Source organism: Aethalodelphis obliquidens, unplaced genomic scaffold, assembly GCF_003676395.1.
Source record: "Aethalodelphis obliquidens isolate GAN/ISIS:26980383/991018 unplaced genomic scaffold, ASM367639v1 scaffold11, whole genome shotgun sequence".
Classification (NCBI taxonomy): domain Eukaryota; kingdom Metazoa; phylum Chordata; class Mammalia; order Artiodactyla; family Delphinidae; genus Aethalodelphis; species Aethalodelphis obliquidens.
In genome coordinates this window covers 11591890-11618736 of record NW_020837955.1, presented here as the reverse complement: position 1 = coordinate 11618736, position 26847 = coordinate 11591890, and the positions used below count along the sequence as shown (strand labels likewise).

The 26847-nt window shown below is 39.3% G+C and overlaps 2 protein-coding genes and 1 pseudogene across 5 annotated transcripts in view; 1 reads left to right on the top strand and 2 right to left on the bottom strand.

The window, feature by feature from the left end:
* Positions 1-22527, bottom strand: part of MARCHF5 (membrane associated ring-CH-type finger 5) — a 55004-nt gene extending 32477 nt beyond the window's left edge. Inside the window, exons 1-2 of the mRNA XM_027112042.1 lie at positions 22168-22527; positions 3658-3860 (exon numbers count right to left, since the gene is read on the bottom strand). Of these exons, the coding sequence (XP_026967843.1) occupies positions 3658-3860; positions 22168-22202 (238 nt within the window). The 5' untranslated portion in view covers positions 22203-22527. The remainder of the gene's footprint in view (positions 1-3657; positions 3861-22167) is intronic.
* On the bottom strand, positions 14805-20542 carry LOC113623107 (40S ribosomal protein S6-like; annotated as a pseudogene).
* Positions 22528-22589: 62 nt separating the features above from the next.
* The window catches only part of CPEB3 (cytoplasmic polyadenylation element binding protein 3), a 174167-nt gene continuing 169909 nt past the window's right edge, over positions 22590-26847 (top strand). The window contains exon 1 of one of the 4 annotated variants that reach the window (XM_027112039.1): positions 22590-22768. The gene's annotated coding sequence lies outside the window, so the exon portion shown is untranslated. The remainder of the gene's footprint in view (positions 22769-26847) is intronic. The other 3 variants (XM_027112040.1, XM_027112041.1, XM_027112037.1) reach the window with 3 other exon arrangements.

Here is a 26847-nt window from a genome sequence, read left to right as displayed (position 1 = left end):
GAGAAAACACACGTGCAGCAACAAAGACCCAATGCAGCCAAAAATTAATAAATAAATTTATTAAAAAAAAAAACCAATGAGATATAAATGGCTAAATCCAAAACACTGACAAAAGCAAGTGCTGCAAGGATACAGAGCAACAGGAACTTATTGCTGGTCAGAATGCAAAATGTACAGCCACTCTGAAAGACAATTTGGTAGTTTCTTACAAAACTAAACATACTCTTACCATATGATCCAGCAATTACGCTCCTTGTTATTTACCTAAATAAGTTGAAAATATATGTCTGCACAAAAACTTGCACACAGATGTGTACTGCAGCTTTATTTGTAATTGCCAAAACCTGGAAGCAACAAGATGTCCTTCAGTAGGCGAATGGATAAATAAGCTGTGGTATGTCCATACAATGGGATATGATTCAGTATTAACAAGAAATGAACTATCAAGCCATGAAAGACACGGAGAAACTTTAAATATATTTACTAAGTGAAGGAAACCAATCTGAAAAGGCTACATACTGTATGATTCCAGCTATATGACATTCTGAAAAAGGCAAGACTATGAAGACAGTAAAAAGATCATTGGTTGCCAGGGTTTAGGGAGGAGGATGGGATGACTAGGAGGATATATTCACAATATATTCCCTATTGACAATTAAGAACACACACTTGCCACCATCCTTCCATTCTGGCTGCCACTAAGTACCAGAAAAGATGCAGACTTTGGCCAGCTAGCCAGACAGACTGAGTCTAAATCCATATGAAAACTTTTTTTTTTTTTGCGGTACGCGGGCCTCTCACTGTTGTGGCCTCTCCTGTTGCGGAGCACAGGCTCCGGACACGTAGGCTCAGTGGCCATGGCTCACGGGCCCAGCCGCTCCGCGGCATGTGGGATCTTCCCGGACCGGGGCACGTACCCGTGTCCCCTGCATCGACAGGTGGACTCTCAACCACTGCGCCACCAGGGAAGCCCAAAGTATAATACATCTTTAAACAGGGACTGAAACATTATATAACAGGGATAAGAAGCCACTGAAGCATTCATATAATTTTCAGCCACTCTAGTAAACCAATCAATACCTGCATTATGAATTTTGTCACTGAAAGCCAAGATTAAAAACTGTGAAGGAACTTTAAGTTATTTTAACAAAAACAGGTATAACTATGGTCAGCTGCAAAATTAATGATAAATATGCTCAGAAAGAAAACAATTTACTGGTATGTTTCTGTATCAGATGACACTACTGGACATTAATTACATAATGTTAGGTGTGGTATTCAGTGAGTAAAAACAGTTACTTTCACAGATGTATGCTCTTAAATATTTTGTTTCATGGCTACAAGAAACCACTAGTATTCAGAATATGAATCAACTCTTGGTATGTACATAATATGTAAATTATGAAATACAAACAGTTCTGATTATCAATGAAAACATGCTTTAGAGAAGGGATTTTCCTTTAACCAACAATTATCTTTGAACTTTGACTTGAAAATGTACACTAGGATCAATATGGCCAAAAGCACTAGTCATGTGTGTAGCAAGAAAGAGTATAGCACCTGAAAGTCAATTCACACATGGCTTCATTTACAGACAACACCTGACATTGGACAGTAAGTCTTCTACTGAGTCTGTTAAAGATTGCATGGAAAATTGTGAATATAATATTCAAACTGCAGTCCCTGAGCAGGTATCTTCAGAATGTTATGTCAGGAAAAAAGAAGCAAATACAACACTCTGCTTTCCTATCTTGTCAGGAAGAAAGATGCTAACAAAAACTATTTAAATGAAGTATGTACATTTTTTTCCCCATGACACCAGTAAGGTCAGTAAAAAATGTCTATGATTATCTGTGGCTTACTCAAGTGGCAGATCTCTGTGATATTCAGTATTGTGAATAGCGTGAACCTATCACATGAGGGTGAAATAACAATTCTTAATGATAAAATATGAAGACCAAATCATGATACACATAGCTTAAGCAAAGAGTTTGACTTTTCCAACATGTAGCCATTTTCTTTCCTTGTTGTAGAATGAAATCAGTGTCTTATTATTAGTATACTTAAAAAATGTATTCAATTACCACACTAGACCTAAAAACATGTTTCCTAGAACTGAAATACAACCAGAAGGACAGATTTATCCACTGCTATCTTCCAAACTGTAATATTCAACTTCATTGCTGAGTGCCACACATTTGTCCACTCAGTGCTTCATCAGATATTGTAGGTAGTTTTCAGTGAGAATTCTTGCAATAATTTTTGTACCCATCCATTTGAATATCTAAAACATCTAAAAGAATCATCCTATACTTGCTGCTATTCCCAACAACCTATAGTTGAAAAGTGGGATTATCTGATTTAGCAGAACTAAGAAGTAGGAAAAGAAACAGTTAAACACTACTGAGTGCGTGTGCCGCAGCTACTGAAGCCCTCGCGCCTAGAGCCCGTGCTCCACAACAAGAGAAGCCACCACAATGAGAAGCCTGCTCGCCGCAACTAGAGAAAGCCCGCGCGCATCAACAAAGACCCAACACAGGCAAAAATAAATAAATAAATTAAAAACAACAACAAAAACAAAAAAGATCTGTCAGTGTGGTCCACAAATTCTAAATGTCTGAGAAATGCTACTTTCTCTACTACACTATTTTTCTTTCATAGAAAGCTATCACTTCTTCCTATGCATTATGTTAGAGAAATACAGACAGGTATGGAAATTCTGTTTGCCTTTATTATTAATCTTCTCACATTAGAAAAGCACTTCATCATCTGCACTTATGTTGCCTTATTTTTTTAAAGAAAGGTCTGATTTCAATATGTATAGCACCTAGAAAAAAATAATCTAATAATTATTTCCAGTTTCTCCTTGAACTCTATTCCTCCACAAAGTCATTTTTTCCTCGACCTTCCCAAAACCCAAACTGCTTTCATATACCTCTTGATTATAGACAAGTGTCATATTAAAAATGTTGAACAACTGGCATGGCATAAACACCAAACAAAGAGAATGACACCAGTTCATAATCACATGGATGTAATGGAACATGCTAACTAAATATCAGCCTTAGTTATAGCTTCCTTTAAGCAATCTGCTACACTTGTTTCAACACTAGCCTCATTCTCAAAGACCATTGGTTATTCCTTGCCTGCCAATTCACAGAAAAAGGAAAGTAGTTTTCATGAAAAACAGACATATAAATTGGATTCCAAACACTGTCTTTTATTAAATATTTAATTTCCCTTTTATTCCTTAATAGAAGAATTAATAAAAATAAGTATTAGAAAGAACACACTATTGTTTTCTTTCTCCCACACCAATGGTTTCCAGAGAATGAGGCTCTCTAGTCAGCCTTTTATTATAGTTTTGTTAACTTGATTTTACCCACACAATTAGATATCCAAGTTCTTTATCCACTCAACCAAATGAAAACATTGAATACACAGACAAATGGATAGATCTGGGGATATATTAAGGATAATGTAAACTGTTAGCAAAACAAATATCTGACATTTAGAGAGAAAACAACAGAAATGGAATAGAGAAATTCACAAAAAAGCAAAGACATGAGTCACTTAAAAATAAACCTAGGATCATAGAGTCATATATTATAACATTATATATATATATATCTGTGTTGGTTTTAAGGGTCTTCTTACCCAACTTTGGAAAAACTATTAAGTATTCAGCATTGCACTGGGGACATGCCACTCTGGCTGTACTGTTTCCTCTTTGTTTTTCATCCACCCAGCGCTGCAGACAAGCCTGGTGAACCCATTTTGTAGATCCTCTGCATCTGCATGGTCTCACCCATTCAGCTGTTCTATCATCTTCATCAGTGGCAAAACACACCCAGCAACTTCTGTAAATTAAAAGAGAAAATAATGACATTATCATTAACACCCCAGCCTCCTCTTCACTGCAGCTCTCACTTAATGGGATTAGCCTACTATGTTATATTATAGGAACTTTTAATTCTATACTAAAAGACTGAGGAGAAAAACAACCAGCACATTTCCAGTAGGGTAGTTTCTTCTTTTTCTGTTTTTCCTTGTATTCTGCAGAATCTTGTGTTTTCTGAATTTTGTTTTTATGTAACTTCCTCCATCTTTCTAGTAAATTAAGGTTTTTTTAAAAAATTAATTTATTTATTTTTGGCTGCACTGGTCTTTGTTTCTGCATGTGGGCTTTCTCTAGTTGCGGTGAGCGGGGCTACTCTTCATTGCGGTGCATGGGCTTCTCACTGCAGTGGCTTCTCTTGTTGCAAAGCATGGGCTCTACGTGTGCGGGCTTCAGTAGTTGTGGCTCGTGGGCTCTAAAGCACAGGCTCAGTAGTTGTAGCGCATAGGCTTTAGTTGCTCCATGGCATGTGGGATCTTCCTGGACCAGGGCTTGAACCCATGTCCCCTGAATTGGCAGGCAGATTCTTAACCACTGCGCCACCAAGGAAGTCCATCTTTCTTGTAATTCTTCATCTTCTCTAATGAACCAGAACGCAAAGAGACAATCCTCAAGCTGCTTTTATAAGACCTAATAATTCTTCGAGGAGTGATAAATATAGGAATATGTGAAATTCAGTGTATCTGCCATTTCAACAACATTAACCTCTTAACCTCTTGAACTTGTAAAACTAAAGCATTACATAAATGATTTCACATATGGTCTCATTCAGTTTTCAACTGAGACAGAAAAAAACCCTACTCATTTCTCTTTCTGGTAAAGTATGACTCTAAGAGAGAAAGATGATTAAATTAAAAAGCACAAAGGAAAGAAGAGATGAAGATATCAGGATAAATTGTTTTAGGATAGTGATATGATAAATTTGGGCCAAAGGGCTTCCCTGGTGGCGCAGTGGTTGAGAGTCTGCCTGCTGATGCAGGGGACACGGGCTCGTGCCCCGGTCCGGGATGATCCCACATGCTGCTGGGCCCGTGAGCCATGGCCGCTGACCCTGCGCGGCCGGAGCCTATGCTCCACGGTGGGAGGGGCCACAGCAGTGAGAGGCCTGCGTACTGCAAAAAAAAAAAAAAAAAAAAAATTTGGGCCTACATGTTTCCATTATAGGTATGATTGGTTTTCCTTTTTTGTGGGAATTAAATTATATTTATTATATTCAAAATCTAAAAGTCAAGTCTGGGATGCTTATATTTTAAAAAATTCTATTGAGATGGTTAATTTTTAAACACTTCCCCATTTTGCTTTTGAGGATACTTCATGAACTCTAATTTATTCTTGTGGAATTAGGTTGCAATTCCTTATTTTTTTCCTGTCAATCAACACAAGTTTTGACACCGATTTCCATTAGGGCAAATACAATTTAACTCAATGACACCATTCACTCGCCTTTACTACCTTAAAGTTTGACTGCACAATAGGAAACTGCTAATTAAAGCTTGTCACTTACTGTGCACATTTCACTTAATTAGATAAGTGGCTCTGTCAGAACTTAACTATGCTCAGTGGGAAAGACTATATAGTCAGGTACTATATACGGGTGAGGTCTCCAGTCTGTAGAACAATATGAATTTTAATTGTGTGCTCCAATTAAAAACTTCGCAATTAGAATAGGGAAAAAAAAACTGAAGTGAATAGGTGGCAACAATATCCAAAATTGTGCTTTTACTCAGCTTTCAAATTCAGTCAGATTTCATTTGACCTACCTAGGTAAAAACGAGGTAGGGAGCATTTGTTTGAGCACGCCTGACTCTCTGACCCACCTCAGCCAAGCTGTCTGGGCCCTCGTGCTATCTTACGGTTATCCAGAAATGCCTCCTCCTCCACCTCCTTATTCTTTAAAATTTTATTGTGGTAAAATATACATAACATAAAATTTACTACTTTAACCATTTTTAAGATTGCAATTCAGTAGCACTAAGTCATTCACACTGGCAACCATCATCAATATCCATGATTTGAGTGGGTTTCAACCTAGTTTTTTTCATAAAATTTCAATTGACAAGTATACAGCAAATAAACCAGTTATTTGAGGTGTTAGTATATGTTTTCCCCATTTAACCAAGGTAATTTTGTAAATATAATTGTATACCTCTGGGAAATGAAAACCATATTCTGGTAACAAAATATAGGCAGAATATCTAGAAACTAGATTTCTAGGTTCTTGTAAGTTTTTCATATCAACAATGGAACATATATGTAGCTAAGTACATCTAGACCAGCATAATTAATCAGTATTAAGGTGAACTGAATCTTAAATTAAGCCAATTTCCAGTCATCAGGAAAAAACAAAATAAAATGTAAAGAACCTTAATACTAAGTTGAACCAAATGAAATTGCCTATATTTATCTGTTTTTAATTTACATAAATGGCAGCTTCATATACCAATATAATGGGAATATTTGTATAGCTATAATCCCCATAAATTCCGGATAAGTTTATTTTTCCCCAACATTTAATAGGAAAAATTTCAAACTTTCGAAAAAAGTTGAAAAACTGATGAACATCCATATTCTTAACACCTAGATTCTACAATTCTTATCATTTTGCTACATATGTACTTTACTACATATTCTTTCATCAATCTTATTTTTTGATGCATTTCAAAGTTTCAGACATTAGTGTACTTCACCCCTAAATAAACACTTTCACAGTTTTACTTTTTAGAAGGTACTCAACTAACATTTAAAAGAGGCACTTTCCGGATTTTTTTTCTAATTTCACAACTATGGTAGATAAGATAGCTGAACGATGATTTACAGTGAAAACTTATTAGGTGTTAAACCTAATTGGAAGTGTTAATACCCATAACCTTGTTTTTATTGTTTGATTCATAGTGACAGTGAGTATACAGCTTACAAATTTGGATTTTGAAGCTAATGCTCATTAGAGATTAACTGAAATTATCCTATAGATATTTTAAAAAAACCTTATTGATAATAATACTCTCAAAAAGTCTGATATTCAACATCTACCAACGTACCACATCCATTTTCTATTTATTCTAATCGCTAAACAGTACATCTGATAATGGTCACCTGAGATCAAATAGTATTGCCCACAATACGTAAGCTTCTGATAACACCACCAAATTACTTCACCTAAAAATTATAATTTAGATACAAGTAAATGTTATATAAAATGAAGACTTCTAACTTAATAGTACAAAACAAACAAGCAACTGAAAATTATAGAAATTGCCAGCAACATTTACTGAGCATTCACTGATTCCATGTGGTTGCACAAACAAAATAAATGGAAGATTGTACCTATCTAGAAAACCCTATAATTTAATTGGGGCTACATCCAGTAGATACAAGAGATTTAAGGTTCCAGTGAAATTACCATAGGTACATCCATTTTAAGAAGGAAGGATCAATTTGGATAGATCAGGAAAGGTTTCAGGGAGGAGTGATAGCAGAAATTAGCAGGGGCAAGTGATTTTATTGCAGGGATTGTCAAAACAAAGGTCTCAGGATCAGTAGTTCAGGATCACTAGGGAACTTGCAAATTCTCTGGCTCTACTCCAGATCTAGTAAATAAGAAACTCTAGAGGAAGAGGGCCTACAAATCTGTGATTTAACAAGCTCTCAAGGTGATCCCAATATTCAATAAAGTTTGGGAACTGCTGGTGTAGAAAAATGGCAGGTAAAAAAAAGCAAACATATTGGAGAAAGCAGACTGTGTGAAAGGGATAATTACTGGATTTACTTAAGGTAGAAATAATTGCTTCTGATGACTAAATATTTTTAATATAAATAACAGTACAGAAAATGTTAGGTTCTAAAGAATTTATTAACTGATTTACTACCTTACTAGGTATATGAGTTTAATCTACATAATATGGAAAGACTATTAGTCTGTGAAATAAGGGCCAGGTACATGGGAAATTAAAGCATATAAAAATGTTCACATAAATGTTTTTAGGCAGACAGCCTGTAAGACAGTTATTAGTCTTCAGGGCTGGAAATGAGGGGAGGGAACAAAGTTTGTATAGGAATCTTCTCTTCCCTCATTTAAAAAAAAAACTTCTAATAGGCTGACCAGGAATATCACCTAAGAAGGTCTTAAAATTATGCCTTCCCCCTTTGCTTCCCCATACCCTACTCCCTCCTTGATGCAATCTATTTCAGCTATTTATTCCCCAATTCCCCACCTCCTTCCATTTAAGGAGAAAAGAGGTTGTTTGAAAATGATGGGTTTAGAGTTTCTCAAGATCTTAGAATAGAGGAGAGAGTAGAAGCTTGTGGTTTAATGTACAGCACAATTTCTCTTTTTTAGGGACAAAAAGTATACCATACTTTTTAAGGAAAACCACTCTTCTCTCCAACATCAGCCATGTATGTGGTTTATTTAGGCAGTTAGTCCCACATCCCCAGCTCCAGGAAGAGTAATCCCTAGATTGGTTTAAGGGAGTATCCCATGTCCTAGATTACAGTTATTGGGAGGCTGGGCCCATAAAGCTAGTTTCACTAGAGTGAACTTCAGAATTTTTGCTGGGAAAGTTGGTACAAAGACTTTCTTTTCCACTGAGCCTGAAGGCAGGAAAAGTGTGAACCTAAATGAGGGTGTGAGGCTCTGCTGCCAGGAGAGCCACAATGTGGAGCCTAAAGAACCCAGAGGAAGCTGAAAGATACTGATGACTTCGTTTGAGACATGGATCAAGCTGTGCTTAAAGCTAAATATACCCTTGCACTGTTCACTTACATAAACCCACAGGTTTTTTTTTTTTTTTGGTTTAACCAGTTTGGGGCAGATTCCTATCAGACACAACCCAAACAATCTTGTTATAGATTGTGAGAAACTGGATATAAGGGATAGCCCTGAACAATCATATAATGTAGACTCTTAAACAGCTTTTAAAAGGACACTATTTTTTGTCAATGGCTTTGTTTCCTACTGACCGCAACTTGAGCTGAAAAGGCTTAAATAAATCTAATTTCCACTGCAAGTACTTTGAGTCTTGCAAGTTTTTCAATTTCTCACACAGGGCAAAAATATGCTCCTGATTCTTGGCTACTGGATCAGGTCATTTCTTAGATAAAAACAGCCAACAAAGATAAAACCAAACATTTTGAAATTAAAAATTCTTACTGACAATGCTATAATATTTGCATTGCAGGATCAATTTAACTATAATTCTACTTTATTACATATTTTAATGTTACAGTTTATAGGATGGCAATTTTAATACCCTTAAAAGGTGAGAACTGGCTATTTGCCATTTCAAAGGACAAAGCCAAAAACCTTTCAAGTCCACACCTAAGAAGAGGTTGTAATTTCTGACAAAATTCTAATTAAGAGTTTCTCTTTGAGTCATTTCCTCCCCTTCTTCTCTTCAATCCTCCAATCTCTAAGCAGTGTTCAGTGTGATGCAGAAGCATCATCTGAGAACTTGCTAGAAATGCAGTTTCAGGTCCCACCCCAGACCGGCAGAATCAGAAACTCTGAGGATGGGACCCAACAGTACATTTAAAAAATATATTTATTTTAAATTTCTTTAAAAATTCTTTTTTTTATTGCAGTAAAATATATAACATAAAATTTGCCATCTTAACCATTTTTAAGTGTATAGTTCAGTGGTATTAAATACATTTACACTGTTGTGCTACCATCACCACCACCCATCCCCATAACTCTTCATCTTATAAAACAAACTCTATACTTATTAAACAACTCTCCCATGTCCTCTCTCCCAAGCCTCTGACAGCCACCCTTATACCTTCTGTCTTTATAATTTTGACTACTCTAAGTACCTCATATAAGTGGAATCATCCAGTATTTGTCTTTCTATGTCTTCAAGGTTCATCCACATTGTAGCATATTGCAGAATATCCTTCCTTTTTACGAGGCTGAATAGTATTCCATTGTATGTATATATACCACATTTTGCTTATCCATTCATTGGTCTTAGATACTAAGGTTGCTTCCAAGTTTTAGCTATTGTGAATAATACTGTTATGAACATGGGTGTACAAATATCTCTTTGAGATCCTGTTTTCAATTCTTTTCGGATATATACCCAGAAGTGAAATTGCTGGGTCACATGGTAATTCTGTTTTTAACTTTTTTGAGGAATCACCAACGTGGTATTTCAACAAACCCTTCAGGTGATCGTGATACCGAAGTTTGAGAACCTCTGCTTTGGCCATTCTTCTTTCCTTTTTCCCTTTGTAAGTTTCCTCAACTCACCATAATACAAAAATGAAATTTTGTTTTACATTCAATGTAAACATTTTTAAGCTATTTGGTTTTTAATTTAAATAGTAAGCAAAATGCTTGAGATCCTTTTTTCTAAGGAAAAAAGCTAGCTAAATTTGGGGCAAAGATTTTGTGAGTTCAGGATATTCTAACTGGTTAAAGAACTTGGGATGCCTGAGTTCAAATTCCTGCTTACCACTTATTTTAGGTTTAATGACAATCTCTTTCAGAGTTTTTGTAATGCAGCGGTTCTTAACCTGAGGTTCATGAAAAATTTACAGGATTGGTAAATTTGGATGGGAAAAAAAGTAATTATACCTTTATTTTCACTAAACTCTAAATAAAATTCAGTTTTCCTTCAATGATGAATAAACAACTCATAGTAATATTAGCATACAGCAATTAGAAATTAGTACAGTGACCAGAAATTTTCCTATTACAGCTGTGCAGATCTCAAAATAACATTTAACCCACTGCTAATTTGAAATTAATTATCAGACCCACCAGTAATAGACCTTGTATTTGTTTTAAAGCTCATATTACCATGTCAGATTTTAATATTTTGGTAGCTGTATTTCAACGTAATTTGTCCATTTCTGACCTGTATATTTTGTTTTATTCTTTCAAAACATTCTGAGAAGGAACCCATAAGCTTAACTAAACTTCCAAAGGAGTTCTCAGCATAAAAAAGGTTTTATGTTAAAATTCCCTATGGTAGAACCCTCCTACACTGTTGGTGGAATTGTAAATTGGTACAGCCACTATGGAAAACAGTATAGGGGTTCCTCAAAAAACTAAAAATAGAGTTGTCATATTATCCAGCAATCCCACTCCTGGGCACATATCCAGACAAAACCATAATTCAAACAGATGCATGCACCCCTGAGTTCACAGCAGCACTATTCACCATAGCCAAGACATGGAAACAACCTAAATGTCTACCGACAGATGAATGGATAAAGAAGATGTGGTGTGTACACACACACACACACACACACACACACACACACACACACACAGAAATACTCCTCAGCCATAAAAAAATGAAATAATGCCATTTGCAGCAACATGGATGGACCTAGAGATTATCATGCTTAGTGAAGTAAGTCAGAAAGTGAAAGACAAATACCATATGATATCACCTACATGTGGAACCTAAAATAGAACACAGGGCTTCCCTGGTGGCGCAGTGGTTGAGAGTCCGCCTGCTGATGCAGGGGACGCAGGTTCGTGCCCCGGTCCGGGAAGATCCCACATGCCGCGGAGCAGCTGGGCCCGTGAGCCATGGCCGCTGAGCCTGCGCGTCCGGAGCCTGTGCTCCGCAACGGGAGAGGCCACAACAGTGAGAGGCCCACGTACCACAAATCAATCAATCAACCAATCAATCAATCAAATAGGACACAAATGAACTTATCTATGAAACAGAAACAGACTCACAGACAAAGAGAACAGACTTGTGGTTGCCAAGAGGGAGGGATGGATTGGGAGTTTGGGATGAGCAGATGCAAACAAATATATATAGAATGGATAAACAACAAGGTCCTACTGTATACCACAGGGAACTATGTTCAGTGTCCTGTGATAAGCCACAGAGAAGAAGAATACGAAGGAGAATGTATGTAGGTGTGTGGCTGAGTCACTTTGCTGTACAGCAGAAATTAACACAACATTGTAAATCAACTATACTTCAGTAAAATAAATTTAAAAAAAAAGATTCTCTATTGTAAAGGATTAAACAAGTGATCATGAAACTGCTTAAGAACTGTCTGGCACATACATAACCACCAAATGAACAGTAGCAATAATGACACCAATAGAGATGAGAAAGATGGTGTCAACTTTACATCTATGCCTAGATTTTTATGGATGCATTTTCTTACCTAAATTAGCACACACAGCAGTTCTGCCTGGCACCCTGGTATTCAGTGGAAAAGGTCCTGGATTCTTGATCATCCCCAATTGTTGAACAGGCCAACACCACTGCTTAAGATATTTATTCAAATCCTCAATTCATTTTCTCCCACCCCTCTTTTCCTTCCACTAGGTTGTCTAAATGCCGCCTGCTTGCTGATAATACACACTCACAATTTACTTCCACACCTTTCCACCAGCCAAGTTAGTGCTCATTAGGTTACAGAGTAAAGGGAGATCTGGGAATTATCATGATTGGTTCAGAGATCAAAGAACAAATCACTATTATAATATGAAGACATGAAAAAAGAACTAGACAATTCTAAAGAATATTACTTATTCCTTAAAATAAATGTATGGCCTTACTGGTACTGGTAATGTCACTAATCTGTATGTATGACGTGTCACTCTTTATAAAAAAAAATCATTTACTTCTATGTAATTTTAAATTAAAATTATAACTTTTTTCCAATTATTGATATAAATCCTTCTCAACAGTAAAATTTATAAAGTTATAGGAATATACATCTAATTCACCTTAAATCAAAGAGTATTCAAGATCTCCCCCTAAATTAACTTGAACGTACTTAGTATGCTCACTATTTGATGCCAAAAGAAATACATTTAAGGAACTTACAATCTAGTTAAGGAACAAATATATGCATAGAAGGATCACATAAAAAAAAAACACACAAAACACTGAGTGCTAAGAAATGATGCTGGTGACCAAAGGTAATATAGAAATGTGATGATGACTATAAGAAACACAGGATGAAATAGCTGAGAAAGTTTCATGAAAAGGAAGAACTACAAATGAGATGACAATTGGGGAATGAAAAGAATAAGGGTATCTGAAGTAAGAATAACAGCATAAACAACCTTAGACATAGACATGAGCATATGATCATGGACAATGATAAAACCAATGTGGTTGGAGCAGAAAGGTTTTAAAATAAAGCTAGGTATTACAAACCAGTTGGCAAAGGATGGATGACAAAGGTAACCTCACTTCACAGGGTTCATTTGTGACTAAACTAGTTTATATGATTAAGTTAATTATTTTAAAAGTACATGGGGAAAAAAGGGGAGGAAACATCAGTAGAATAGTTTCTCACTGGCACATAAATTAACGAAGCAAGATAGGTATGGTTATCTAATAAAACAGTTGGCAGTAAAGTCTACCTTTGTAGACTCAGACTGTAGGTGTTTATAGTGGATTATTAGAAAGATCTGGAAAATCATAGGCTCCTGCCTATGATCACTTTGGTGAAAACTGGAGGGAAACAGAATAGAAGAGTTCCAGAATACAGGAGTGAGAGCAATGAAACAAGCTTTATATTGCTGTTGTTGTTATATATGGTGCCTTACCAATGTATTTCCATGACTGTTTTAAGGAAAGAGAACATGTCCTTAATTCAGAAGATGCTTAGAGGGGGCTTCCCTGGTGGCGCAGTGGTTGAGAATCTGCCTGCCAATGCAGGGACACGGGTTCGGGCCCTGGTCTGGGAAGATCCCGCATGCCGCGGAGCAACTAAGCCCGTGAGCCACAACTACTGAGCCTGCGCATCTGGAGCTTGCGCTCCGCAACAAGAGAGGCCTGCGCACTGCGATGAAGAGTGGCCCCCGCTCGCCACAACTAGAGAAAGCCCTCGCACAGAAACGAAGACCCAACACAGCCAAAAATAAAAAAAAAAATTTAAAAAAAAGAAGATGCTTAGAGAACCATGCTCTGGTTAATCCAAGGAACGCCTAAATTTAACAATGGAAAAAACTGCAAACTGCTTGCTTTGTCTCAGGATTAAAAGTGTCACATCCCATGTATTCTTAAACAGGAACTACACCATCAAGAAGACTAAAAATCCGGGATTTCCCTGGTGGCGCAGTGGTTAAGAATCTGCCTGCCAGTGCAGGGGACACGGGTTCCAGCCCTGGTTCGGGAAGATCCCACATGCCACGGAGCAACAAAGCCCGTGTGCCACAACTACTGAGCCTGCGCTCTAGAGCCCACGAGCCACAAATACTGAGCCCAAGTGCCACAACTACTGAAGCCCACGTGCCTAGAGCCCATGCTCTGCAACAAGAGAAGCCATCCAATGAGCAGCCCGGGAACTGTAATGAAGAGTAGTCCCCACTCGCCGCAACTAGAGAAAAGCCTGCGCGCAGCAACAAAGACCCAAGGCAGCCAAAAATAAAAATAATAAATAAATTTTAAAAATTAAAAAAAAAAGACTAAATATCCCTTTATATGTCTGTCCAGCCAAGTGGAATAGAAGTTAAAGTATTTGGATTTATCAAAGAGCTACCACAATTATCACACATTACAAAAAAGGGAAAGGGAAATACCCCACAATGAAAGCGATCATTTACTAAGCATATATTCATGCCATGCGCTTTGTCTCTGATCTTCACAAACTCTGCAAACATAATTATTTCTGTCTTAAATAAATAAGGAAACAAAAGCCCAGAATGGTTAAACAGTCTGCCCAAGGCCTCATGGTTAAGTAGAAAGGCATGGATGCAACCTACGCCTCAACTCTAAAATATGAGCTTTTTTGTAAATTATATCCCAATAAAAAAAAAATTAAGTTAAAAAATTTAAAAAAAACACCAAAAACATCAGCTTTCATCACTATACCATGCCGCCATATGGATAGTGTATTCTGAGAAAATTTTCCATTTCTCATTTCTAAGGAAATTATAGCCAGTACAAGTTATTATGTGTTTCATTTTTTTTTTTTAATGTCTGATCTTATTTATTTGTTACTCTTAGAACATCTCATTTTTGACTGGACTCAGACTTAGAAGTAGAAGCTCTCAGAGAGGACAGCCTCCGTCTCTTGGCAATCTGTTCATGGCGTTTTTCTTTGGCCTCCTTCATTCTCTTGGCCAAAAGTTTAGCATATTCTGCAGCCTCTTCCTTATTTTTCTTAGTACACTGTTTCTTCAGAGCAATTCCGACGTTTGTGTTGCAGAACACGTGGAGTAACAAGACGCTGAATCTTGGGTGCTTTGGTCCTAGGTTTCTTACCTTCTTTGTTTAGGGGCTTTCTCACAACATACTGATGGACATCATCTTCTTTAGAGAGATTGAAAAGTTTGTGGATTCTGCTAGCTCTTTTGGGCCCCAGGCGATGAGGCACAGTAGTATCAGTGAGTCCAGGAATATCCTTCTCCCTTTTACAATGACCAAATTGAGAACGCTCAGATTGGCATCCACAATGCAACCCCGTACAGATTTGCGCTTTCTTTCTCCAGTCCTCCTTGGTCTGTCACAGGAATGCCCCTTACTCAGTAGCAGGCAGACTCGGCCATGGGTCAAGACACCCTGCTTCATGGGGAAACCCTGTTTGTCGTTCCCACCACTGATTTGGACCACATAACCCTTCCATTCTTCACCCAGAGTGTCAGCAGCAACTTCTGTGGCCATATGCTTCTCATAAAAGGTACGAAGTTTTCGTTCATCGTCCACTTCAATGAGTTTCTGGCAGCCAGTGGCCGGGAAAGAAATGTTCAGCTTTATTCTGAAGCGGCTGACCGTCTCCGGGGCGCCACAAGAAAGAGCTATGTGTTTCGTTTTTGCTAGGGTACTTTTAAGCAGCCATAAGGAGCTTTCACGAGAGATCTAAACCCCTGCCAGTGTATTCCAAGGTGCCATATAAATGTTACCATCTCTCATCTTATGAACTATGGCATGTAAAGAGTTGGGAGGCATGTATGTACATGTGGCCTGTAAAGAACTGCTACATGAATCTGGAGAAGGGGGGAAATATTTCTGGCGAAATGGTCAGAAAAGCTTTATAAATGAGGCAGAAACTAAACTGGGTCTTGAAGAGTGGGTAGAATTTTGAAAGACAAGATAGTGAAAAGAACACAGGACAGTGAGTGAATCAGTTTGGCCTGGGCAAAACATATATACTTTATGAACTCATTCTATTTTTTTTTTTTTTTTTTGCGGTATGCGGGCCTCTCACTGTTGTGGCCTCTCTCGTTGTGGAGCACAGGCTCTGGATGCGCAGGCTCAGCGGCCATGGCTCATGGGCCCAGCCGCTCCGCGGCATGTGGGATCTTCCCGGACCGGGACACGAACCCGTGTCCCCTGCATCGGCAGGCGAACTCTCAACCACTGCGCCACCAGGGAAGCCCTGAACTCATTCTTAAACAGAAGCAAAGCTTTAAAAAGGTAGCTGGTGCCAGCCATATACTCACTGTCTTAAACATAATAGAGAGCACAATAAATATGATTATGGAGGGTCTTGAAGGCCAGGTTAAAGAATTCGAACTTAAGCTTAATAAGCAATTAAGAAAATACAGAAGGTTTTGAGCAAATAAATATTTGGTGCTTCAGTAAGATTATTCTAGGCACTGACATGTCATAAATAGTGAAAAGACAGACACCATGATTCAACAGTGTCTCCAATGTACTTTCCCCTTCTGGGGAAATGGGATAGGGAACAGTTTCTGATCTCAGTGAACTTCCACTTGAATGTGCATGGTGGTGGTGGTAAAGGGTATGTGTGGAAGGCTCTGAGACCTGGGATAGGTGCATTAAAAAAAAAAATTACCAGGGCTTCCCTGGTGGCGCAGTGGTTGAGAGTCTACCTGCCGATGCAGGGGACACGGGCTCGTGCCCCGGTCCAGGAAGATCCCACATGCCGTGGAGCGGCTGGGTCCGTGAGCCATGGCCACTGGGTCTGCGCGTCCGGAGCCTGTGCTCCGCAACAGGAGAGGCCAAAATGGTGAGAGGCTCACAAACCACAAAAAAAAAAAATTACCATACGGTGTGATGTACTAAAATGAATGCATAAAGGTTCTATGGAAAAACAGGAAGAAGTAACTCACTCTGCCTGAAGGAGCTGTGTAATGCTTCAAGGTGATACTTGAGCTGAATTCTAAGATGGGTCAGAGTTAGCCAGGTGTCAAAAGGGAGGAAGTCATCTAAAGCAAAAATAAGAAGATGTACAGCAGGGTATATCCAGAGGACAATGAAGTGCAGTGCAGAAGAGTATGGTTAAGGAAGGTTGGGGCTGGATTGGATAATTAATAGAGCTAAACCTCTTCACCAGGGCCTTGAAAGTTTAGAATTTATCCTATAGGTGATGTAGAGACTGACAGCTTTTAAAGTATGGAAACGCCATGATAATTGTGCCTTGGCCAATTCTGGTACCACTCTATTAAGTCAAACTGGGAAATTCTGGTACCACTCTGCAAGTCAAACTGGTAGAGAAAAACTAGAGTCAGAGAAAGAAGAATCTATAGTATCTGATAAGCAAGTGGATTTGGAGGAAAAAAGCAAAAAAGAAAAAAAAGATGTAGGTCTTATGGCTAGTAGACTAGAAGAATGGTCCTATCAAAGGCCAAAATTGGGAAGTCAAGATAAGTAAACACCAGGGAAATAGCAGTAGTTTAGTTTTAGATACGTTAAGGCGCTCGTAATGCTCTGTATACACAAATGGAAATGTCTACTGGGCAGCTAGAATGCAGACACTAAAATGTGGGAAAGAGGTCAGGAATAAAGACATAAATCTGGGAGTCACTCAAATAAAGGTGATAGTGAGATAGTAAGCAGGGATACTTTTCAGAGAAGAATGATAAGTGCTGAGGATTGAACCATACTGACTGAAGAGAGTAAGGGTAAGGTGATATATAAGAGGCAAAAAAAGTAAAAGACAAATAGTGTGGTAGACTAGAACACAGTTTCAAGAAGTTAGGGGGTGGTGGTCACCAGTTTCATCTCCACTACATATATGTCAAGGACATGAGGACCAAGAAAAGAAGTCATTAGGTTTACCAATTAAGAAATTATTGGTAACCTTCAGTATACTTTTAGTAGAGCTACGGACAAGAAAGGTGGATGAAAATCAAATTACAACAAGAGATGATAAGGAGAAAATAAGAATATAAATGTCACAAACAGGGAAACGGATTTAGAAAAAAAAAGAGTGATAAGTGAATACAATGGATTATATATATATTCTCTTTAATTGCTGTATATCACAGAACTCAGTATTTTAAAAAGTCAATTGTAGATTGATATATTTAAATTTTAGAAACAAGAACAAAACTATGAATTACATATGGTATATATAAAAGCATTAAACAAAGACTGGAAGAACATAAACCCATTTATGATAGTGGAGTGGGGATGGGGAGAAGATATGGGACTGGGGATAGTGGCCAAAGGGGACTTTATCTGTAATGTTTCCACTTTTTACATAGAGATGGAAGCAAATACAACTAATTGCTAATTTTTTTAATTCTAGGTATTGTTCTGTAAATGTCAAAATGGGATAGTGATATGATTGGAGTAAATATGCTTCAGAGAATGAGAAGTCGCTTTAATGGAAACTAGAGATGGTTATATAAATAAGAAGATAATATAGTACGTTCCTATCAGAACACTCTACAGCCTCTAAAAGGATGTACATGTGTGGCTGACAACACCCTGAGAGTGGGGATTCTAATTCACTTTGCCACTGCAGGAGGCTCGTGGGGAGCAGATGATTCTCCCTGCTTTTCTTCCCATTTGACTGTTCTGGGGACACTGGCTACATGCCTTGCCTACTCACCAGGTGCAAGTAAGTGATGCAAACAACCTCAACAAATTCCTGACTGTTTAATGTGAAAGGGGTACACAAAAGTCAAGTTTCCAGAAGCATCTCTCACCAGGCTTTAAACCTGAGGTTCATTCCTGCAGTTTGTTACAGTATTCTTTGTATTCTCTATACATTTAATCCTAATTTTGAGAAATAAAAGAGAAAACGAGAAAGTTTAATGGTGATAGAATAATATATAACAGACCTCTCCTTAAAAAAGTATGGCAATGAAGGGAAGGAAGAGAAACTGACCGAGATTCAGAGAGCCTGACGTAAAAGGTTTGAGTTTATGAATGGTTATAATTTCAGGGCAATGATTTGTGATCCCAAATCATTCATGACACTAGAAAACCACCCACTTTCCCACCCCCTTTCTCAAACAATTTAAAAGGTTCAAATGATAAATTTATATAAAACAGTTGCTTACTGTTTATAAAAATGAAAGGCAATCAAAATATATATCTATATATACTCTTTCTATCTACAAATACTGCAATAATAAAATTTATCAAGATAAACAATTGCTAAACTAAATTTAATTATTCACAAAGGACAAGGCAATTGAACTTCAGCTATTAATAAGTTGCTATTAATCAAAAAACCTTGAAAGACTAAGTGTATAAACTGAACATACCATCCATGTTATGTAAATATAATCTTCATTTTATTTGACAGTTTATGGAACACAAACCTCACTAGAATTAAAGCTCCATATGAGCATTTTTGCTTATGTTCACTACCACCATATATCGAGGACCTAGAATGGTACCAGGCAAATGCATCGATATTTATTAAGTCAATTCATTAAATACAAATGTTTAATAAGCACTAAAATATACCTAATTTTAACCTAGAAGCAGAAGAACAATATATGTTATACACATTTCCTAATCTTCTCAAGGACAGAACTTGCACTGAAGAAATAAAAATAAGGGCAAGTTTCTGAGCTAAATTCTATCCCTCAAAAATTGCCACCCAAAGACCAAGCTGGGGGGAAGCCAAATTCAAAGCAAGAATTCTAGGTCCTAACAGGTTGACATATTTTAGTCTGTTGGGCCTGTCAGCATTCAACCCATCAAGTATCTTTGTGTTCAATTTGCATGTAGGGCCAGCCCAGATTAAGATGATACTGTAAATATGGAGATGGGTGTGTGTGTGGTGGGGAGAGAATTGCTACATTAGTTGGTTACACTAGAATCTTAAATACCTTCTGTGTGCCTAACATATGAATAGCATTTTATTGTTTTATAAAGTGCTTACACGTGTTCTCATTTATACAATCCTGTGAGGTAGGATATTGCCATTTTATAAATGAGGATGTAGAACCTCAGAATATAAGTCCAAAGTCACATAGCTAGTATGTGGCAAAATGAGAATTTTAAGATTTCTGGCCAAGCTTACATCACTAAAATGTACTATCTCTTATCATGAAATAATCCCTTGGGATTTAGGGTAGTGGGAATTCCCTGGAGGTCCAGTGGTTAGGACTCCACACTTCCACTGCAGGGGGCCCGTATTCAATCCCTGGTCCTGGCTGGGGAACTAAGATCCCCCAGCAAGCTGTGCCGCGTGACCAAAAAAAAAAGTGATTTTCAACTACAATAAACATCTGGAAAACTTTTGAAAATATACATGCTCAGGCCCCATTCTCCAGAAATCTGTGAATTAATTGGTTGTGGGCAGAGCCAGGCATCCATCCATATTTTAAAATGTTCCCCCGGTTGATTCCAACGTGGGGCCACGGTGCAAAACACTGACTTAGATAATAAAGATCTTTGAACGTCATCTTAAGAATCTACCTTGAGGTATGTCAAAAAGGTGCCGAAGATGAGGGAAGCCAGTATTATAGTCACCTGTTTCAGTACATGCAGCCAGAATTTCCATGTTTCTATTAGATGTTTTAAATGCCTGGCTAGCACTCCTTGGCTTTTTTACTTTTATGGAAATCTCCAAAGAGTGTATGAAAGCCAGATCAGCTTTTGGACACAAAAACTTTTCTAAAAGTCACCTACATAAAAGTGAAAGCAGCAGGCCCTCAGAGGGGGTAAAAAAATTAATTACAAAATACCCAGCACCAGAATAGGGTCTCATTTGATTGGAATTGGCAGTGGCAGAAAGTGGTCTCCTGTGGGCATATTTCAGTAGTCCTATATAATTTGTCAGTATGGTAAATTATAATTTACCTAGTAAAACCTGGTAAATTATCAAACCCCTAGACCACTGGGGAAAATGACAAAAAAGTTCATGCATTTATTCATTAAAGAAATATTTACTGATGACCTGCTTAGTGCCAGGCTCTGCTGTAGGTTTCAAAATAAATAATGATGTGTAAGTTTCTGCCTTCCAGGAGCTTGTAAACTACTTACATAAAAAGGGGTTAGTCAATACAACTTGACCTGAATGCTCCCCTCAAACAAGGGCTGGATTAATCACTGGGACACCCCAACTGGAAAAAGTCAGTACATGATTTCTATCAACTTAGATGTCTCAAAATTCTAAGCTCCAAAGGAAATGTCTGTCACTGTGGAAGAAGATGTACTCTTGAGTGACTTCTGTTCTGGGTGTGATCCAAACAGCATTTAACTGGGTATAATCTCATTTAAGGTTGGCCTTTCATTGCCAACCTTAAAGTTGGACTTTTCCTCAGTAGGAAAACCTGTACTACACGCTGAACTGGGTGGCAAATGGTCTACTGAGAGTTGTAGGCAACCAAACATGCATTCGCCTGTAGCACTGGCTAGGCCAGGAAGCTATGTCGTGGCTTAGGGGAAAATGTGGAGTAAGGGTCTCCAAAAACTCATGGTAGAACCCATGGCCTAGAATTTCAACAGCAGAGGGCGGTGCAGCCGATTTCACAGAAAGAGTTTTACAGACAAGCCCCCCCCCAGGAACTTGCCCCATGATAAGATGAAACTTTATCAGTGAACTCAACGAATGGTAAAATACTCTAAGTGTCCAGGGTTGGACTTACGGCTGTTTTCATAACCTCTACTCTGGTCTGACCGTTAAAGTCCCTTGCGGGTACTCGTGACCTTATAGTTTGAGGTGGGGATGGGATGGGGGAGGAAGGAGGAATGAAGTCAGTCTATAAGGCTTTCCAAAAGAATGCTTATCCTTGGTTTTTGGAAGGAGTGTACAAATTGGAGGGGGATCACTCCCCAGAGAATTAGTCTGGTCCTTCTTGCCAGTGACAGCGCTGACAAACACGTTACAACACAGTTTGGGGGGAGGGGAGGAGGACAGTAAGAAAAAGAAACTAATTCTCTGGGTTCACACGAACCCCTCTCACTTCGCAACGGCGTTCGGACAAAACCAGACGCCAATCCGTAACTAAGTTTCGCTTTAAGTCTACGCACCCAGGCCGCCCGCTCCGTCCTCCCCCAAGTACGGACTCCAAACTTTCTGCCCCTCACTCGGCCCCCAGGCCGTGGAACTCCTCCCGGCAGGCTAGGCTCCGCTCCGAAGAGCCCCGAGGCCCGGCCCGCGTCCTCCCCCAAGGCTGCCCGTACCTGTCCAGCATCTGCTGTAGGGCTTGGTCCGGCATCTTCGTCGGAGGCGACGCACTCGCCTCCCCAGTGGGCCCGGTCAGGGCCGGGCCCAGGGACAATAGCACTGAGAGGCGGCGGAGTAGGCCTCAGTCCGGCGGCAGCCGCGAACCCCCCACCCAGCCTCCCGGGGCGGCTCCGCGAGCCCGGAGGTGGCGGTGCGCGGCCCGCGGGCGTCGGGAGGAGGCGGTGGGGAGCGAGGAGGAGGAGCCTGGGGCGGGGAGGCGGCGATCGCGGCCCGGGTTCCTGCCCGTCGGCCCAGGGTTCCGGTCCATGGACCGCGGGCGCCGAGTTGCTGCCGGCGGAGGAGCTACCTCTGTGAGGTAAGAGTCACCACTTCAGTGCGCGCCGGGGTCACGACGCAAGGCGGCCCAGAGCAGCCTGGGAGATGTAGTCCTCGGACCGTCCCCGCAAGAGGCTGCACAGCCCGCCCCGACCACCGCCGTCGCGCCCGCCGCCGCCCGGCCGGCGCCCTCCCGTTTCCTTCCTCCAGGGGGAAAAATGTCCTGCGGGCCGCTTTCCAGGAAGCAGCGGGATGTGCCGCTCCACCGTCAGTAGCATCAAGGTCAGCCCTCCCTGCCTGTTTCTTTTCTCTCAGCTCTCGTGCTCAGGTGGGACCGAGCCAGGTGAGGGGGGGGGGCGGGCTAAAGGGCCATTTCTCGGCAGGGTCCCCAGTCGCGGCCGCGGCGTCGGGGCGGGCCGTGGCGGGCTTGGGGGTGGCAGAAGTGCCTTCTGAAGCCCTCGGCGCTGGGGCCAGCGTCTGCCGCGTCTGAACCCATTTTGGGGAGTTACGCAACCCCCGTGAGGGGTCGGATGCTCTAGTACGTGAGGTTATTCCTGAGGGGTCGGCAGGGCAGTGGCTGCCTAGACGAGGTGGTTCCCACCAGAACCTCTCGGTGTATGTTTGCCCGACGAGGGGTGGGGTGGGGGAGAGGGGCGGGGTAATGGGGGGAGTTTATTCCCTCCCTCTCTAGGAACCTTCTAAAATGTGCCTGGGCTTTCAAGGGCTCGTCACTAGTCTCCAAACGGAACGTGTTCATGAATAAACAGCTCTTGCTTACTCAGCTGTGGGTCGTCAGGGGTGTTTGTTTCTCTCTCTGCTGCTGGTCGCTGTTAACCATTTCTAGTCGCCTTGACACCTCCAAGCAGGTGGATGTGTGTGTGTGTGGGGAGGGGAGGGGATCAAAAGGGGAAAATCATGAATCGCTCGTTGGTTTATTCTCTGACGCTCTAGGGACAGCTTTGGCGGGAGGAAAAGAGCTGTTGGCTAACAGGAATGCGTCTTTTGGATGACCTGTGACGTTCTCTAGTGCAGCGATTGGTAGGATGTCTGGTAGTTTTCCCCTGATTATGCCTAATTTCTGCGGCAAGAGGTTTGATTTTTCTTTAAATTAAAATGTGTTGCTTAAGCTCATTATTTTTTTTTTACGTAGAATTTTATAATCCGCTCCTAATTCTCTGCTCAAAGTCTGCTTCCTGAATATATTTGAACTAGAGTGTACATCACCAGGAAGAAAAACAAAAATAACATGTGACCAGAAGTTTATTTGGGCTCCGATTTCTGAAAGATGCTTTTATGAAAAGCTTTGGGAATTTACATGACTAATTATAATTAATGCTTCACCTTTTTCTCATGAAATGAGAAGCAGGCCCCTGACAGGGGAGGGAAATAAGTAATTTAATCCGGGTGTTTGATATTTTAAATTCCTATTTATTGCTACTCCTACTGGGTAAGTCTTCCCTTACTGCGTATTTATCTCTTAAGCAATTGTCAGCCACAAGGAGATTGATACATACATGCCGCTCAAAAAATAGAATTTGATCTTAGCATATTGAAAATAAAAGAATTTATATTAGCATTTTCATGAAAATTCTGTTTCCTGGCTGTGTCAAAAATCCTTTGAAATAGGAAAAAGAATTTCTGTTATTCATCTTAAGAGTGATTAGCAAAAGAAAAAAAAAAAAAGCGATAAGCACCTGACCTAGTAATTCCACTCCTTGGTATCTGCCTAGGAGAAATAAAAACATATGTCTGCACAAAGACTTGTATGCCAACATTCACAGCAGCATTATTCCTAATAGCCAAAAAGTGGAAACAACCCAAATACCCATCAACTGATGAATGGATAAACCAAGTGTGGTATAGTCATACAACAGAATGTGATTAGGTTATAACAAGGAATGAATTTCTGATACATGTGACAATATGGATGAACCTTGAAAACATTATGCTAAGTGAAAGGAGCCAGTTACAAAAACAACATATTGTATGATTCCATTTATATTAAATGTTAAGAATAAATTCATAGAGACAAAGTAGATTAGTGGTTGCCTAGAGCTGGAAGAGTTGGGGAGTAATGGGGAGAGATTGCTAACGGGTATGAGGTTTCTTTTGGGGTTGATGAAAATTTCCAGAATTAGAGTGGTGATGGTTACACAACTTTGTGAATTATATTGCAATTAAAAAAATAAGATATAACAAAATTAGATTCTGGTGATGGTGGCACAGCTCTGTAAATATACTTGAAAAACTGAATTGTATGCTTAATATGAGTTAATTTTCTACTATGTAAATTACATCTCAGTAAAGCTGTTAAAAAATTAGCTCCATAGAAAATGTTCATAAGGACATCTAAAGAGAAACAGACCAACAGATAACTGATAATTCTTTAACTTTAATTTTTTATATTTTTTAATTAGTATGGACAAAAATCATGATTGATAGAACTCATGAAATAAATTCCTTCAGATAAATTTGAAATGGGTGACACACATAGCTTGAATTTCAGTATTGTTTGTCAACTTTGTTTTCCTTGGCTCTTGTGTTTTCAGATAAGACTTGGAATAATTGGAATTATAATTTACTTTCTGATTTTGAAGGAAAAAACTTCTTACTTACTTAGATCTTAGGCTGACCCCCCCCCAAATAAAAAGTTGAAATGCACTTATGCATTAATAATTTTATGATGGATTTAGAAATACCTGAGTATGGAACTGTTCTAAATATGTTAGGAAATTTAAAGTAGTATATTACTTTTATGTTCTCCCATGACACTTGTTTTGAACTGTCTGCCAAAAGGGGCCCTGGAGATATTCCAAAGAGATATATAAAGTATCCAGGTGCCTTCCAAGGAGAATTGTCAATTGCCAAATTTGGTGATAAACTGCAGGCTGAGTCCACATTGCAGGCCACAGAATATTCTTCATTAATTTATTCAGCAGACATTTCCAGAGGATTTATGATGTGCCTGGGTACTCTAGTCACAAATTAAACAATAACTACCCTTTAAGAACATACAAACTACCTACCAACACTTACATTAAAAAAAATTAAAACAAGACATTTCCATATGAAATACTACATAATGATACATGGAAGCATATGATATGGTGCCAAATGAACTGGCCTAGAAATACAAAGTGAGGTAGAAGTTTAGAGACTGTTATGGGCTGGTGTGTTAGAGAACTTTGTGAAACAAGGGGAATTTAGGCTCTACCTTGTAGCAATAAGAATTATGTAGGTAAAGAGGTGGAGAAGGATCTTGGGTCTGGATAAGGATGAAAAGATGTAGAGAGAGGAGTTAACCTCTGTAACTGGAACTGTGTCTCTGTTGAGTAAGAGTGAAAAATATGATTGGTTAGTTAAGTAGGGAATAGTTAAAAGGCCTTGAAGCTATTAATTCTTTTGATAAGTATTTATTGAACAAGCAATATTTATGTGACAGGCACTAAGCTAGGTACTGGAGACACAATAATGAGAAAAACAAGCATGGTCCCTACTTTTGTGGAGTTTACCGTTTATAGTGGGAGAGAATCACATGAATACATTTTTTAGGTTGCAAATGTAGTACGTGGTGTTATGAGAGATAATAACTAGGGTTTTTACCTAGACAGGGAGGTCAGAAGAGTTTCTCAGCAAGTGTCCATTATGCTGAGAACTGAGGAAGAGCAACAGTTAATTGGACAAAGGGAGGAGGGAAGAGCATCCCAGGCCAAAGGACAGCATGTGCAAATACCCTGAGAAGGAAAGCCCCTTGGTGAAGAGAAGAAATTGAAACAAAGAGAGGACTTGGGGTAAAATGGGACCACAAAGGTCACTCAGTTGACAGACTCTGAAGAGCTTTGTAAGCCAATTTGAGGAATTTTGCCTTTATCCTAGAATCCTGCTGGGAGGAGGACATAAGAAATGGACTCCATTATGTAGGAAATGGAGTGTTAACTTGTAGTGGTTCCCAAACCTGCTGTGAGTCAGAGAATTACCCTGGAAATTCTGATCCATGTGCCTGTAGTTGTGCCCAATTAGCTGTTTTTTTAAAAAACAAATTTCCTAAGTGATTATTAGACCAATGGTATCTCTGCAGAAATACCGCAGTGGTTGAGAGCTTCAACTCAAACCTACATTTGAGTCTTAGCATTGCCACTCAGGGGCTCAGCAATTTGGGGTGGGTTATTGAATCTTTTTAAGCCAAAGTTTCCTCACCTTCAGGAGGAGAATTACAGAACCTACCTCACTGGGTTACTGGGAGGATTAAATGAGAAAATTCATTTAAATTGTTCAGGACAATGCTGGGTACATGGTTAAGAGCTCCATTGGTGTTAGCTCTTAATTATTACTAAAAGTTCTTGAGTCAAGGTGAGAGTGAT